The 14,933-nt window shown below is 47.7% G+C and overlaps 8 protein-coding genes across 12 annotated transcripts; 3 read left to right on the top strand and 5 right to left on the bottom strand.

Moving 5' to 3' along the window:
- Positions 1–21: 21 nt before the first annotated feature.
- On the top strand, positions 22–6,715 carry LOC6728628 (C-1-tetrahydrofolate synthase, cytoplasmic). Of its 3 annotated transcripts, none has more exons than XM_002103933.4 (6): positions 22–206; positions 3,140–3,211; positions 3,274–3,484; positions 3,608–4,079; positions 4,397–6,234; positions 6,301–6,715. In XM_002103933.4, exons 1-6 carry the CDS (start codon positions 136–138, stop codon positions 6,541–6,543), a joined length of 2,907 nt encoding a protein of 968 aa, XP_002103969.1. In that variant the 5' UTR covers positions 22–135; the 3' UTR covers positions 6,544–6,715. The 3 variants fall into 3 exon arrangements, with proteins under 3 accessions (XP_002103969.1, XP_039151568.1, XP_016035263.1); XM_016175111.3 differs by lacking the exon at positions 22–206 and adding an exon at positions 530–678; XM_039295634.2 differs by lacking the exons at positions 3,140–3,211; positions 3,274–3,484; positions 3,608–4,079; positions 4,397–6,234; positions 6,301–6,715 and adding an exon at positions 1,015–1,258 and having other exon boundaries at positions 25–206.
- On the top strand, positions 1,260–2,369 carry LOC27208935 (probable methyltransferase-like protein 15 homolog). Its single transcript, XM_039295636.2, has one exon. It carries the CDS (start codon positions 1,260–1,262, stop codon positions 2,331–2,333), a length of 1,074 nt encoding a protein of 357 aa, XP_039151570.1. The 3' UTR covers positions 2,334–2,369.
- Positions 6,513–8,403, bottom strand: LOC6728627. Its single transcript, XM_002103932.4, has one exon. It carries the CDS (start codon positions 8,388–8,390, stop codon positions 6,948–6,950), a length of 1,443 nt encoding a protein of 480 aa, XP_002103968.1. The 5' UTR covers positions 8,391–8,403; the 3' UTR covers positions 6,513–6,947.
- Positions 8,404–8,674: 271 nt separating this feature from the next.
- Positions 8,675–10,128, bottom strand: LOC6728626. Its single transcript, XM_002103931.4, has one exon. The coding sequence runs from the start codon at positions 10,126–10,128 to the stop codon at positions 8,686–8,688; it is 1,443 nt and encodes a 480-aa protein (XP_002103967.1). The 3' UTR covers positions 8,675–8,685.
- LOC6728624 (peptide deformylase, mitochondrial) lies at positions 10,044–11,756 on the bottom strand. Of its 3 annotated transcripts, XM_044923350.1 has the most exons (3): positions 11,255–11,751; positions 10,840–11,183; positions 10,044–10,770 (listed from the first exon to the last, which is right to left on the bottom strand). In XM_044923350.1, exons 1-2 carry the CDS (start codon positions 11,657–11,659, stop codon positions 10,872–10,874), a joined length of 717 nt encoding a protein of 238 aa, XP_044779285.1. In that variant the 5' UTR covers positions 11,660–11,751; the 3' UTR covers positions 10,044–10,770; positions 10,840–10,871. The 3 variants fall into 3 exon arrangements, with proteins under 3 accessions (XP_044779285.1, XP_002103965.2, XP_016035262.1); XM_002103929.4 differs by lacking the exon at positions 10,044–10,770 and having other exon boundaries at positions 10,788–11,183; XM_016177030.3 differs by lacking the exon at positions 10,044–10,770 and having other exon boundaries at positions 11,013–11,183; positions 11,244–11,756.
- LOC6728625 lies at positions 10,394–10,857 on the top strand. The gene has a single exon (XM_002103930.4). The coding sequence runs from the start codon at positions 10,394–10,396 to the stop codon at positions 10,772–10,774; it is 381 nt and encodes a 126-aa protein (XP_002103966.1). The 3' UTR covers positions 10,775–10,857.
- Positions 11,757–11,902: 146 nt separating the features above from the next.
- LOC6728623 (peptide deformylase, mitochondrial) lies at positions 11,903–12,804 on the bottom strand. Its single transcript, XM_002103928.4, has 2 exons — positions 12,455–12,804; positions 11,903–12,297 (listed from the first exon to the last, which is right to left on the bottom strand). Exons 1-2 carry the CDS (start codon positions 12,731–12,733, stop codon positions 11,986–11,988), a joined length of 591 nt encoding a protein of 196 aa, XP_002103964.1. The 5' UTR covers positions 12,734–12,804; the 3' UTR covers positions 11,903–11,985.
- A 263-nt stretch (positions 12,805–13,067) lies between these two features.
- LOC6728622 (protein phosphatase 1 regulatory subunit 36) lies at positions 13,068–14,846 on the bottom strand. Its single transcript, XM_002103927.3, has one exon. The coding sequence runs from the start codon at positions 14,579–14,581 to the stop codon at positions 13,118–13,120; it is 1,464 nt and encodes a 487-aa protein (XP_002103963.1). The 5' UTR covers positions 14,582–14,846; the 3' UTR covers positions 13,068–13,117.
- Positions 14,847–14,933: the final 87 nt, after the last annotated feature.

Below are 14,933 nucleotides of genomic sequence, written 5' to 3'. Positions count from 1 at the left end.
CAATATCTCATCTCCAATGGGAACACCCTTGTTAATAGTATCGAATAACTATCGACTGCCCTTCCACCTCCAGCAAAAACGTGTGTTTTTGTTGCGCTGCTATTTGTTTAATTTAATTTTTAAGTTGAAACAATTATGTCGGCGCAATATCAAAGATTCCTGAAAGTACTTGAAAAGTGGCCAGCGGAGAAATCGAAAGTCGGCAGGTGAGAATAAGCATTAACACACCCTGGAATCATGAATGTTCGTTCTGGCGGCGCAACAACTTTGGATTATCTAACAAATAATTATGGAAAGGATTTACTATTATTTGTATTAAATGCAACGATGTAGTTTTGCACACATTGATTTGTGAATGGTTTATCAGATTAGTTTGGCAAATGGAATATATGATAGGAATTTACTTAAGAACTATTGTGCCTGCCGGCCCGCCAAGAATTTTAGGTTCCACGCCAGCTTACCGTGTGGATTGTGGGTTTCATTTAGCCGATTCTGAGAAGCTGTGGATCGCGAATTTTAGTTACTTGTTTTACTTGGCTTAAACGGCTTACATTGTCTTACCAGTTTTCGGAACATACAGACATCAAATTATCTTAAATTGTGTAGTGGCAGAAAAATGGCCTCTAAATTCGCATATCAGTTGGAGCCGGAGAAATTTATTTTGAGCCACGGATTCGAGTAAGTTTGAAAATATCTTCTTAAGCTACGTTATAAAAACTTTGAGTATTATAAATTACACTATACAAAGGTTAAATAAAGCGTGCTGATAATTATATTTGTATAATAATTGAGGAAGAAGAAAACATGTTCTATTAATTTCTTTGACGTGTTGCTTTTATGGCTACATTTGTTAGCCCTAGCTAACACCTAGCACCTCAAACCCTCACTTCTGCGGAAAGTGATTGAATCTTCCCAGCTGCGCCGCATGGAACGAATATCCTCCACAGAAAACACACACATGTACACTTATTTAGTTGGAATTAACTTTTTCGCCTTTTCTCAAAAAAAAAAAAGGGATCTCGGCGAGCAGATTCGCAAGCAGGTGACCAAGCTCACAAGTCTAGAAGGCGGAGCGACGGATAAGGAGCTGGACCGTCAGATCAATGCTCTGGAGAGGCTATCCAACAACGTCTACGCAAAAAAGTATCCGCGCACTTTCGAATCCACGGCCACTGGACTGACCGCCGCCCAGTGCAGCCAAGTGTTGAGCTCCGAGTTCCTGCAATATTTGAACGAGGACTCAAAAAAAAAGAAGTAGCATGATGAAGCGACTTCTAAACCCCACTAGACTGAGACTGGATTGGTTAAGACGAAGCTCTATAGAAGTGAAGACTGCTCCCCACGTTCCTGTGCTCTGCGACACCGCCATTGAATACCTGCAGCCCGTTCCAGGAGGCACCTATATCGACATGACTTTCGGAGCTGGTGGCCACACGCGTCGTCTTCTGGAGAAGTGTCCCGAGGCAAAGGTGTACGCCCTAGATCGAGATCCATTGGCCCACCAACTGGCCCTCGATATGAGCGAATCCGAAGAATTCAAGGGCAAGCTGATTCCCCTGCTTGGAAAATTCTCCGATTTACCAAGGCTTTTCAACGATCATGGCCTAGCCAAGAACTCGGTGGACGGGATGCTTTTCGATTTTGGCTGCAGTTCCATGCAATTCGATGAGGCGGTCAGAGGCTTCTCCATCTCGAAGGACGGTCCACTGGACATGCGAATGGATGGAGGCCACAGCGGAGGGGTTACAGCTGCCGATGTGCTGGCCAATGTTGAAGAGGGCGACCTTGTGAAGATTTTGCGGATTTATGGCGAAGAGAAAGCAGCCAAGAAGATAGCCAGAGGACTGATAGACGCGCGCAACGGTCTCTTTAAAATCGAGACCACTAAGCAGCTGGCAGATGTAATTGAAAACATCATGAATGGCGGGACCAGGAAAGATAAGCTTCGACGACCGGCACACTCAGCCACCAAGACCTTCCAAGCCATCCGCATATTTGTGAATAACGAGCTAAACGAGATCAACTACGGCATGGTTTTGGCCAACGAAATCCTCCGTGTGGATGGACGCCTGGTGACCATCACCTTCCACTCGCTGGAGGACACTATCGTGAAGCGTCACATCAATGGAAACGTCCTGGCAGGCGCCGCCAATGCTCTTCCCCTCAAGTACTCCAGCCATTATGCCATAGACGAGCCAGATATGCTAGAATCACTGACCAAGAAGAGCTGGAAACAACTCCATCGCCATGTCATCGTGCCAGACGCCGACGAGGTGGCTAGGAACACACGCAGTCGATCCGCCAAGCTGAGAGCAGCCGTCAAAACAAACTAAACGCATGTCAATAAATTCCCTCGGTCTAGTTCAAAATTCTCTTGCTCAGTCTTTAATTCTCCCAAACTCTCGTCATGATCTGCATGTTTGGACTGTTTTGGTTATCTGCCCAACCAATTCGCACCTGCTGATAAGAACAGCTTTATCTATTTACCACAGTTATTTGTGGTTCTCGTGCAGAGTTTTTGTTTAGATAGATTAGGAAATTGTTGTTAATTGCCCAGGTAGAAGAGAAGTTTAGTACAGTGGTGCCGATTTGGCTTTGGTCTCTAGGCATTCTACTTTTATTTTGATGGAATATTTTCCAAAACAATATAAATAGGGATGGAAAATATTTGGCTAGTGATACTTGATGAACTCGTTGAACTTTCGAGTACCTCTTCAAGTGGTTGATAATGGAGGCGTACGAATTTGATATGGAAATTGCGTATGCCAGCAATTTTCTCGGTTAAAGCCATCGTATAAGCTTACCATTCGCACTTCTGCGGTTGTTTTTCTCCCAGAGATTGGAGCATGTTGTGGCTCTTAGGTGCTCTGGCATACGTCAGCCGGTGTTGTTCCCGGCTACCAATCGCAAGATGTGACCCGCGAGAAACCCGAAACCGATAATTTCGAAGGCGCCTGATAAGGGAGCGGGATTACAAAAAATAGAGAGGGAGCGGGCGGAACACCTATGTGGGCTATAGATAGGGGTGTCCGTTGAGTGCTCAGCTCAGTTGCATTGCGCGAGCCGAGTTGGCGTGGCTAGTGAGGCAATACTTTCGGTCATCCGGACTAAAAAACTTTACGGGCTTGCGTTTTTTCAGCGGAGAGTGGACAGCAGAGCCGGCTATCAAGATGAGTGGGGCCAAGATCATATCAGGCACGGCGGTGGCCAAGTAAGTGGGCAAAACTCTTGCATCCTAGGATTCCTATTCATCCTATCCCCTCCACCCGTTAGATCCATTCGCGAGGAGCTGCGTAACGAGGTGTCGGCTATGGGCAAGCAATTGGCGGACTTTGTGCCCGGCTTGAGGATTGTCCAGGTTGGTGGACGTGAGGACTCCAACGTTTACATCCGCATGAAGATCAAGGCGGCTACGGAGATCGGTATCGATGCCGCCCACGTCCAGTTGCCCCGATCCATCACCGAGGTGGAACTGCTCGATAAGGTAAGTTCGCGACGGAAGGGGATTATGCAATATGGGCAATACAAAGTATTATCAACTGAATAACAAAATATTCTCTACTTGAAGTAAGTTATAAATTATAACTAATCGACTTGGCCATTTCAGATCAACGATCTGAACGAGGACCCCCGGGTGCACGGCATCATAGTGCAAATGCCCCTGGATTGTGACACTACCATCGATTCGCATCGAATTACGGACGCCGTTTCCCCGGAGAAGGATGTTGACGGCTTGCACACGGTTAACGAAGGTCGCTTGGCCATTGGTGACCTTGGTGGTTTCCTGCCCTGCACTCCTTGGGGTTGCCTGGAGTTAATTCGCCGTTCTGGAGTAGAGATCGCCGGAGCCAGGGCTGTGGTTCTGGGACGCAGCAAGATCGTGGGCACTCCCGCCGCCGAACTGCTCAAGTGGGCCAATGCCACGGTCACGGTGTGCCACTCAAAGACCCGCAACCTGGAGGAGATCACCCGAAGTGCAGACATTCTGGTGGTCGGAATCGGAGTGGCCGAGATGGTCAAGGGATCGTGGATAAAGCCCGGAGCAGTGGTCATCGATTGCGGCATCAATGTGAAGCCAGGTGAGTGATGGTTATCCCTTATCAGTTGACTGGCAATCCCAGTGAATATCCAATGGATAATCTAAAGACTTGCTTTAACATATTTTCTAATCTGTGGAACCAAACGTTTCCACTTGTTTACTGATAAAGCCATCAATCGCTTATCAACGCATCCGACCCCCTAGTGGAATAAGAAACCGACCCCGACCCCCGACGATAAGAAATCATTTTGTTTTCAAACATCATGCTCTCGAGAATTAGTTAGGGAACAGCTCCCGATCGGGGCGAACCGATCCCAAAACCGATTCCACCAAATTCCAATTTTTGATCTTTTCCAGACGCCAGCAAGGCCAGTGGCAGCAAGTTGGTCGGCGACGTAGATTACGCGGAAGCTCTCCAGGTGGCAGGACATTTAACGCCCGTGCCCGGCGGCGTGGGACCCATGACGGTCGCCATGCTTATGAAGAACACCGTGCGATCTGCGGCCCGATTCCTGGAGCGTCTTGCTAGGAGCCAGTGGGCCCTTCAAACGCTGCCCCTTAAGCCCCAACGTCCTGTGCCCAGTGATATTGTGATTGCCCGTGCCCAAAAACCTAAGGACATTGCTGTGCTGGCCAAGGAGATCGGTCTGGAAGCTCGAGAGGTTTCCCTGTACGGCAATAAAAAGGCCAAGATTTCACTGTCAGTGCTGGAGCGTCTGAAGGACAAGGAGGCGGGTCACTATGTGGTTGTAGCCGGTATGACGCCAACGCCTTTGGGTGAGGGTAAGACCACCACACTGATGGGCTTGGTCCAGGCTCTCGGCGCGCACAAGCTGAGAAACACCATGGCTGCTCTGCGACAGCCCTCCCAAGGTCCGACCTTTGGCATCAAAGGAGGAGCTGCTGGCGGCGGCTACGCCCAGGTGATTCCCATGGAGGAGTTCAATCTCCATCTGACAGGAGACATTCATGCGGTATCGGCAGCCAATAACTTGTTGGCCGCTCAGCTGGACACCCGAATCTTCCACGAGAATACCCAAAAGGACAAGGCCTTGTATGACAGATTGGTGCCCGCGATCAAGGGTCAGCGGAAATTCAGCCCCATTCAGCTACGCCGACTCCAGAAATTGGGAATCCCCAAAACCGATCCCGATACCCTTACCGCTGAGGAATACGGACCTTTTGCCCGGCTGGACATCGATCCAGACACGATTATGTGGGAGCGTGTTGTGGACATCAACGATCGGTACCTACGCACCATTACCGTTGGACAATCGCCCACTGAAAAGGGTATTTCGAGGGAGACCCGGTTCTCCATCTCGGTGGCCAGCGAGATCATGGCAGTGCTAGCCCTATCTCGAAGTCTGGAGGACATGAAGCAGCGGCTGGCTGACATGGTGGTGGCCTTCGACAAGCGAGGCAAGCCCGTAACCGCTGACGACTTGGGAGTCACCGGTGCCCTGGCAGTTCTATTGAAGGACGCTCTTGAGCCCAACCTCATGCAGTCGCTCGAGGGAACTCCAGTGCTGGTGCATGCTGGTCCCTTTGCCAACATCGCCCACGGCTGCAACTCGATCATCGCTGATGAAGTCGGCCTAAAGCTGGTTGGTAAAGATGGTTTTGTCTGCACGGAGGCCGGGTTCGGATCAGATATTGGCATGGAGAAGTTCTGCAACATTAAGTGCCGTACATCCGGCCGCAAGCCGAACGCCATGGTGCTGGTGGCCACTGTGAGGGCCATCAAGATGCACGGCGGCGGAGCTCCCGTGACGCCCGGAGCCCCCTTAAACAAGCAATACACCGAGGAGAACTTGGAGCTCGTCCAGAAGGGTCTGCCCAATCTTCTGCAGCACATCGAGAACGGAAAGGCCTTCGGCATGCCAGTGGTGGTGAGCCTGAATGCTCATTCAGCAGATACTCCGGCGGAGCATGAGTTGGTCAAAAAAGCTGCTCTGAAGGCAGGTGCATTCGCCGCCGTAGTCTCCACTCACTGGGCGGACGGAGGAGCCGGAGCCGTTGAGCTGGCCGATGCCGTGATCAAGGCCTGCGAACAGGGCAACCAATTCCGATTGCTCTACGATCTGGATCTGCCGCTGGTGGAAAAGATGAACAAGATCGCCACGACGATGTACGGCGCTGGAAAGGTGGTGCTCTCGCCGGCGGCTGAGGAGAAGGTCAAGCGCCTGACGGATGCGGTAAGTCGAGCACATTTCCTTCGACAAACTGAAAATATTTATAAAAATGCATTTTTCGATTTGCAGGGCTTCGGCAATCTTCCTATCTGCATGTCCAAGGTCTCCGGCTCTTTCACCGGCGATGCCAAGATCAAAGGCGCCCCCAAGGGCTTCACCCTGGACGTTGAGGACGTATATGTTTCAGCCGGAGCCGGCTTTGTGGTCGCCATGTGCGGTGAGGTCACCAAAATGCCGGGTCTTCCCACCCGCCCGGCGATCTATGATATTGATCTGAATACGGAAACCGGAGAAATTGAGGGCCTATTTTAGGCGGCAACCTGGACAAGGGAGAAGATTCCTAATAACTTTCAAGGCATTTTCATATCTAATTCCACAGTAGTAACAAATTTATCGTTTTAACTTGTATATAAATAATATAGAGATAAGATTTAAAAGTTGGTAAACTAATACACATATCTGACGGTTTAAATTTTCTTTAAAACTACCGAGTATTTTACTTATTAGAAGGAAAAGAATGGAAACGAAATATTTTCAGTTTTTCTATATTTTCATCATCCTATAAATGTATTTTTTTTTATATATGTAGACAGGTTGGAAATATATAAATTACACGAATACATATTTTTGGACCTTAAAAGTAAGGTAGTATTCTTGCACAAAATTCTCGCAACCAACTATGCATGATTTTTGCTGAATACTTTCAAGCCGACTTTTTAGGTACTTTGTCTTTTTCCAAGGTTCGCCTTCTTCACTGTGCTAACGTCACTCACGCGAGGCGACTCAAAATAGTCCACCTTCCGTATGTTAGACACTAGCTTGAAGTAATTGGCAATGATCTTGTCCACGTCTTGTCCCTCATATGCGGTGGCCAACTCCTTTTCACATCGTGAGACTACGTTCGTGAGCAGACCTCCGGACCGATAGAACGCTATGTTGATCTCCCGTTTGACCCACTTGCAGATATGGGAATGGGTGACTGGCTCGAAAAAGTGAAAGATCTCGTAAAAGTGCTCGTAACTCTCGCCAAATTTTCGCATCTGAAGTTCACCCAACTTGGGAATGTCCAGGTGGTTCCGTCTGATGATATGATATGGGTCGTATTGCTCCGAGAAGTTTGAGAACCGAACTGCCGGCCAGTCGAGATTCAGAAGGGTGTTGTAGAGATTCTTCGGGTGGCCCAGGATGCCATGGGACAGGTCAATCAAGCGTAGCTGCGATCCGGGCACAACGTACTCCAACTCGATCTGAGCGATGTGAGGATCAGTGCCCCTATACTTACGCTTTCCTATCCACAGAATAGGCATATCCTCCGACACAACATGCTCCAACTCTTGGACAAGCGGAGAGATCTGGACGCGATAATTGAGGTTTTTGTTGTTTCGGCCGTAAAGAAGACTTCGCTCCGCCTCCGTGAACTCAAGGTACTCAGGGCGAACTGAAACGAAGTGCTCCGACCGGAAAAGCCGATTCATCTCCATTTCGATGACGTAGTACGCCCGGCGATGCATGCAGATCCAGACTATTTGGATGGACACTGCCAGAAAATGCTCATGGAAGTACTTATCGTGGATAGTTGCTGAAATGTTGGAAATTGGCTTCATGTGGTAGTACTTGGCCATAGATCCCTCGCCCTTGATAATCTCACAGTAGTTTCGGGCTAACAGCATGCGGAAGTGGCTCAGGTAAACGGAATAGGTTTTCTTCATCTCATTGGTCTGCTCGCTCTGAATTTGGGCCATCTGGCCAGAGAGTTCATCTCTGCGAATCAGCACGAACTCCACCAGGCGTAGGTAGTACTCGAAGTACAATGTTAGGGCGTGGAGCACGGACTGCACCTCTGGCTCATGCATGAATGCAATGAACTTGTAGGTTAAGAAGTCTCTAGGCATCAAGTAGAGCACCAGATCTCGAATATCTCTTAGCACCACTGTGTCACTGTTGTTGGATTTGGCTCGCACATACTCCTGCCGGAAGATAAGCTCCTCCTCTTGGTCGATGGTGCGCAGGAACTTGTAGCCATTGGTTATTATATAGCGCTCTCTGGCGTTTTCCAGATCGTTGTGCGCTTGGAAGTTGAGGCAGTCCTTCTCCGAGTCCCATGACCACTTGCCGCTGTAGTACTTTGGGGCGTAGTTATCCACATGGACTCTCTTCATCGTAGTCGCGCAGATAAGCCAAGATCGGGTTGTGTCTTGTGTATTCAAACTGTATTTAAATTGCTGTGTACGTGACGAAGTTTAGTGGAATTATGCTCATGTTTAAAGGCCTGAAAGTGAAGTTTTATTCGCAAGCTCCCACCTACGAAACTCATACCCTTGAGCGGATGCCTTTCGTTTTCATGCATTTATCATATGATAGCAATCCATAAGTGTCAGTGCATTAAGGCTCAGATTTTCTGTATATTTATTAATATGCAAAAATAGCTATTAACGTATAGAACTATGTAGTTTTTTACCGCTTTACCTTGCCCACACTAAAAGGCGATGCAATACTACCACGGGTAGATGATGTACGCTCCGGTTCTCTATCCTCCTTGCGTATTTTGGACATGATCTTAAAATAGTTGGAGATGATCTGATCGACCCGTTGTCCTGAAGATGTGCTTGCCAACTCCTTTTCACAACGCGAGACTACGTTTGTGAGCAGACCACCGGACCGAAAGAACGCTATGTTGATGTCTCGTTTGACCCACTTGCAGATCTGATGGTGGGTAGCCTGCTCATGAACCTTACAGATCCGGTAGAAATGTTCATATTTCTCTTTCATTGTACGCATCTGGAGCTCACCTATCTTGGGTATTTGCAGGTGAGGTCGCCTGATTATATGGTACGGATCGAACTTTTCCGAGAAGTTTGAGAAGCGGACAGCCGGCCAGTCGAGACTAAGAAGCGTGTTGTAGAGGCTTTTCGGATGTCCCATGATGCCGTGCGATACATCTATAAAGCTGAGCTGTGATCCAGGCACTATGTACTCCAGTTCAATCTCGGCAATGCGGATATCGTTTCCTCTGTACTTGCGTTCGCCTATCCACAGAATGGGCATATCCTCCGCAGGAACCAGCTTTAGCTCCTGGACAAGAGGTGATTCCTGAATTCGATAATTGTAGTTCTTTTTGTTTCTCCCGTAGAGAAGACTGCGCTCCGCCTCCGTGAACTCGAGGTACTCTGAGCGAGCAGAAACAAAGTGCTCGGACCGGAAAAGGCGATTCATCTCCATTTCGATGATGTAGTACGCACGGCGATGCATGCAGATCCAGACTATTTGGATGGCCACTGCCAGAAAATGCTCATGGAAGAACTTATCGTGGATTGTTGCTGAAATGTTGGAAATCGGCTTCATGTGGTAGTACTTGGACATATTGTCCTCGCCCCCGATGATGCGGCAGTAGTTTCGGGCAACAAGCATACGATACTGGCTCAAGTATACCGAAAAGGTTCGCTTCATATCGTTGGTCTGCTCGCTCTGCACCTGACCCAGGGGACCAGAAAGCTCATCCCGACGTATAAGCATAAACTCGACCATTCGCAAATAGTGCTCAAAGTATATAATCAAGGAGTGAAGCAACATGTGCGTATCCCGCTCGTACATGAACTCAACGAACTTGTAGGTTAGAAATTCTTTAGGCATAAGGTAGAGAACCAAGTTTCTAATATCTCCGATCACCACAACGTCACTATAGTTGCTTTTCGGTAGCACATACTCCTGTCGGAAGATGAGCTCCTCCTCCTGGTCCATTGTGCGCAGGAACTTGTAGCCATTGGTGATAATATAGCGCTCTCTTGCGTTTTCCAGATCGTTGTGCGCCTGAAAGTGGAGGCAGTCTTTCTCCGAGTCCCACGACCACTTGCCGCTATAGTACTTTGGTGCGTAGTTATCCACATGAACGCGCTTCATTGTATTTGGCAGTAAATAATGGTATAAATTTATAAAATCTTATTTTAGTCAAAAGCTGTGCAAAATCGGTGCCTTTACATTGAGAGTTAAATGTTTATATTCCTCAAAATGACTGAAATTGAGATGCTGCAGCGACTCTGATTATTTAAAAGACCAAATAGTTTCCAAGGTGTAATGATATTTCTGTCAATCTGTATTCCCAGAATTAGTATTTTCCGGTACCACGCTGATTTAGGTGACCGTTGTTTCCCGGACTGTGCTAAACATGTTCCGCCGCACTAATGCCGATCCGGTCATACGGCAGTTTATCCTGCGTACTGCAGTCCTCAATTATCTTGGCAAGAGTCTGCGAGAGCAGTATAATGAATATTGCCTTCTGGGAACCCAGCACGAAAAACTTAGCCTGAAGACTGCGAGTGATCAAGAGCTTGAGGCTCTGCCGACTCTTTTCGAGCTATTTGAGATGCAACAGTTGAAGACGGCTGCCACCCATCGTCTGCTGATGCGGGAGTACCAAGAACTGCTTGCTTACATGATGGACAAGAGTGATTTGTGGGACAGTCAGGAGTACTTCAAGGCCAAGTCTGCGCTTGGGGCGGCCATCCAGAATCTACGGGTTTGTGCACCCACCAAACCAATGGACTAAAACCAGCCGAGAGGGACATTTGCCAACGATAGATAGAATTCCATTCAATCAGTATATATACATACATAAATAGTGAAACGTTCCACGAGCGACTTAACTACTTGTAGAAGGGTATCTCCACGCGTCCGGATTTCGTGTTAACCGCCTCCCAGCAGGTGCACGCAAAGGTTGAGCGGTCCATGTGATCGGTGTATAGTTTTCCCTCCAGGTGATCCATTTCGTGCTGCGCTATCCGGGCATTCCAACCACTCAGAGCCAGTTCGCTTTGGTTTCCTAGTTGGTCAAGGCCTGTTAGCTTTACACCTTCGAATCGCTCCACTTCGGCAGAGTAACCTCGCACACTCATGCAGCCTTCTGGATGTTTTAGCTTGGAGTAGTTGGTCACCGTCAGGACGGGATTGATAAAAACCTGTAAGAAGCAAAACATTGTATTATAAGGGTTGGGCTTCCGAATACAGCTAACTAAGACCCCAGTCTCACAGTCAGTGGCAACTCGGACATTTGTCGCGCCTGGTAAACGGCCTCGGGCAGCTCCTTTCGGATCCGTCCCTTGAACTCCATGGCTATGATCCTGAGCGATACTCCAATCTGAGGCGCCGCAATGCCGACGCAGTCAAACTTCCTTAGCACCTTGACCATCTGCTCGACGATGGCACCAATCTCGGGGCTATCCATGTGCTCCTTGGGTACCAAAGCGGCCTGTTGCCTCAGAACAGGGTCACCAATCTGGGTGAAATGGTTGTATGGCGGCAAGTTGGTGCGTTCCGTGGTCCACAGTTGCTGGTACCACTTCCTAAACGACTGACTAGCGGGAGGACTCGTACCAAAGGATCTACTATGTCGCAGCATCGTTTGGCACACTTTTATCCGTGGTTTCAGGTGCATTTTGTGTAATGTTTAGCCTCCTTTAATATTCCGATCAGAATCGTAGGGAATATAGTTATACAACACGGTCATACTGGCCACCTGACGACCGGCTAGGGATGTGAAAGTATATGCCTATCGATTTATCGGCGTCAATAGATTTGAAATTTGGCGCGCTTCTAACTATAGGATATATTCTTATTCTTATTCCACCTGTACACAACGTTTATTTCGTAAATAGCGCATTCATTTCAAAAGTGTATTTTATTTTCAAACAATATACAAATATTGTGTACAAAGCGCCATAAAAAAGTGAAAAACTCATTGGATTGAATGCAACCAAGTTCTTACTTATGAAACCAAATGGCGGATCGACCCTCAGCTGCGTTGATTTGCTCCCAGAGGATGCAGTTGAAGGTGGAGGGATCCATCTTATCCATGTAGATAGTTCCATTAAGGTGATCCACCTCGTGCTGGGCGATCCGTGCGCTCCAGCCCTCCAGTTCCATTTCCGACGGAGTGCCCAGCTTGCCGATCCCCCGGATCCGGACCTTATCATACCGCTCCACCTGAGCAGAATAGCCTCGCACACTCATGCAACCTTCGGGATGTTTGTTTACTTGGCTGCTGATTATCTCCAGCTCCGGATTAATGAAGACCTGCAAGCAAATGATTTATGATGAGAAATCACGGGATTGTTGCTGCACATAAGCAATATTTTTGGATGCAAAAATTTAGTTTCTCAAATTCATACATTTATAAAACGGCATAGATTTACATATATTTTCCGAATGCGAAGAGTAAAGCTTTACTTACGGCCAACGGCAGTGTGGACATCTTACGCTCCTCGTAGATTTCCGGCTTGAATTGCTCTTGCTTTCCCTCTCGGAATTCCATAACGATAATACGCAGCGGTATTCCAACTTGGGGCGCAGCCACGCCCACGCAATCGTAGTGACGTAACACCTTTACCATGCCGTCAATAATCTGGTTGATCTCCCTACTGTCTATGTCCTCGGGCGGCACTTCTTCGGCCCTTTGGCGCAGAACAGGATCCCCAATTTGGGTAAAATGACGATATGGCGGTGCGGACATGATTCCGGTCGGAAGAAGTGCTCCTCAACTGAACCGTGTCTATCGAGCAACTACTGCATAGAGCTTTCGAGGTGGACAGATTTTGATACGATAGTCTTATTTGCGGATCAGCTGATCTGCCATTTGAAACACTGGGAACGATAAGTCTACGGTTCGCATTTTCCGGCGAAAATATATACCTTAAAAATCCAATAATTATTTTGAAAATACTATCATAAAATACATGCAAATATCATCAAATATATGAACTTTAGATGCAACTTAAGATATTATTAACAACAATAATGCCAAGCTTTCAAGATTCATAAGTATTTTATTCACGAAATCATAATTTTGAAGTATTTGAAGTCTCTTGAAAACCTAAATGATGTGGACGACCTCATATCAATCGAAATAGTATTCCTGTGGCGTTTTCTTTTGGCGTGGCGAATTGAAGCCCCCAATGCGCGAGGAGGTGATGCTGACGTTGTCCGGTTCATATGGAGATCCCTTGCGCAGCCTGGACTTCACCTTGAAGTAGTTGGATATGACCTGGTCGACCTTGGTTACCGGTACCTTTTCGGCCAGTTCCTTCTCGCACCGGGACACCACGTTGGTGAGCAGCAGTCCCCCGGAGCGATAGAACTGGACGAGCTTGTCCCGCTTGAGCCACTTCTGCAGGATCTGCAGGCTGTGCGGCTCGTAGATGCGATACACCTTATAGAAATGCTCGTAGTTTTCGTTCATCTTGCGTGCTTTCAAGGCGTCGATCTTGGGAATGTCCAAGTGCGGCTGGCGAATGATGTGGTACGGATCGTAGCCCAGCGAAAAGTTCGAGTAGCGAACTGTGGGCCAATCCAGGTCTAGGATGGTGTTGTACAGATCCTTCGGATGTCCCAGTATGCCGTGTGCCACATCGATCATACGCAGCTGTGGTCCCGGCACAATGTACTCCAGCTCCATCTCGGCAATTCGCTTGTCGTTGCCTCGGTACTTTCGCTCGCCAATCCACAGGATGGGCATGTCCTCCTCCGCCACGTGCTCCAACTCCTGGACGAGCGGCGATATCTGGGTGCGATAGTTAACGATTTTATGGTTCCGCCCGTACAGTAAACTACGCTCCGCCGGCGTAAAGCTTAGATACTCCGGACGTGCCATGACGAAGTGATCGGAGCGAAACAGACGGTTCATTTCCATCTCAATGACATTGTAAGCACGGCGATGCATGCAAATCCAAACGATCTGGGTCATCACCGCCAGGAACTGCTCGTGGAAGACGCGGTCTCGACTGGTATCCGAAATATTGATAATCTCCTTCATATGGTAGTATTTTGCCATATCGCCCTCTCCCTTCAGAATCACACTGTAGTTGCGGGCCACCAGGAGGCGATACTGACTGAGATAGATCGAGAAGGTCTTCTTCATATCGATGGTCTGATCGCTTTGGATCTGATCGGCCAGTTCATCGCGCCGCACCAGCACAAACTCCACCATCCGCAGAAAGTACTCGAAGTAAATGATGAGCGCATGGATCAGACGGTGAACCGCCGGGCGGTGCATGAACTCCACGAACCGGTAGGTCAGGAAATCGCTGGGCATCAGAAAGAGGACCAGGTCGCGGATGTCGTTGATCACCAAGGTGTCAAAGTCATAGGTGCCCGTATCGCGCACATAAGCCTGCCGGAAGATAAGCTCCTCCTCCTGGTCGATGATGCGCAGGAACTTATAGCCATTGGTGGTGATGTAGCGCTCCCTGGCATTCTCCAGATCGTTGTGCGGCTCGAATTCCAGGCAGTCCTTTTCGGCGCTCCAGGACCACTTGCCACTGTAGTACTTCGGTGTGTAGTTGTCCACATGGACTCTCTTCATGACTCAGTTTTTTTTTATTATTTTTAATTATAATTGTGTTTTTTAAAGGTTATTTATGTTATGTATTTCTGTATTAGTTCCTATCATTAGTGGTTAAGTGTGTACAAAGTTAACTGACAGGATTTAAAATGAATTTTGATTACAGCATTCGCAGATATGAAAATAAGCTTTCATAGAGCATGGTAAATAACTTTTAAAAGTTGTTATATTATATTACATACTCGTATATATTTTTGAATTTGTTTGAATTGATCGACAAGTAAGTGAACTTAATTTAACGACTTTGCTAAAATAAATTTCATTTGTCAATATAAGCTAAGAGAGTGCTTAAATTCTTAAGCTTTCATTTATA

The sequence above is a fragment of the Drosophila simulans genome, chromosome 3R (assembly GCF_016746395.2).
Source record: "Drosophila simulans strain w501 chromosome 3R, Prin_Dsim_3.1, whole genome shotgun sequence".
NCBI lineage: Eukaryota > Metazoa > Arthropoda > Insecta > Diptera > Drosophilidae > Drosophila > Drosophila simulans.
Note: the sequence above shows the minus strand (reverse complement) of the source record. Positions and strands in the feature narration are given on the sequence as shown.

Coding starts and splice junctions, on each gene's coding strand:
- LOC6728624 (XM_044923350.1), bottom strand. CDS start 11,659: ATGCACCTGAAACCACGGATAAAAGTGTGCCAAACGATGCTGCGACAT. Junction 11,184..11,254: donor TGTCCGAGTTGCCACTGACT/GTGAGACTGGGG, acceptor TGCTTCTTACAG/GTTTTTATCAATCCCGTCCT.
- LOC6728623 (XM_002103928.4), bottom strand. CDS start 12,733: ATGTCCGCACCGCCATATCGTCATTTTACCCAAATTGGGGATCCTGTT. Junction 12,298..12,454: donor TGTCCACACTGCCGTTGGCC/GTAAGTAAAGCT, acceptor ATTTGCTTGCAG/GTCTTCATTAATCCGGAGCT.
- LOC6728626 (XM_002103931.4), bottom strand. CDS start 10,128: ATGAAGCGCGTTCATGTGGATAACTACGCACCAAAGTACTATAGCGGC.
- LOC6728625 (XM_002103930.4), top strand. CDS start 10,394: ATGTTCCGCCGCACTAATGCCGATCCGGTCATACGGCAGTTTATCCTG.
- LOC6728628 (XM_002103933.4), top strand. CDS start 136: ATGTCGGCGCAATATCAAAGATTCCTGAAAGTACTTGAAAAGTGGCCA. Junction 3,485..3,607: donor AGGTGGAACTGCTCGATAAG/GTAAGTTCGCGA, acceptor TGGCCATTTCAG/ATCAACGATCTGAACGAGGA. Junction 6,235..6,300: donor TCAAGCGCCTGACGGATGCG/GTAAGTCGAGCA, acceptor TTCGATTTGCAG/GGCTTCGGCAATCTTCCTAT.
- LOC27208935 (XM_039295636.2), top strand. CDS start 1,260: ATGATGAAGCGACTTCTAAACCCCACTAGACTGAGACTGGATTGGTTA.
- LOC6728622 (XM_002103927.3), bottom strand. CDS start 14,581: ATGAAGAGAGTCCATGTGGACAACTACACACCGAAGTACTACAGTGGC.
- LOC6728627 (XM_002103932.4), bottom strand. CDS start 8,390: ATGAAGAGAGTCCATGTGGATAACTACGCCCCAAAGTACTACAGCGGC.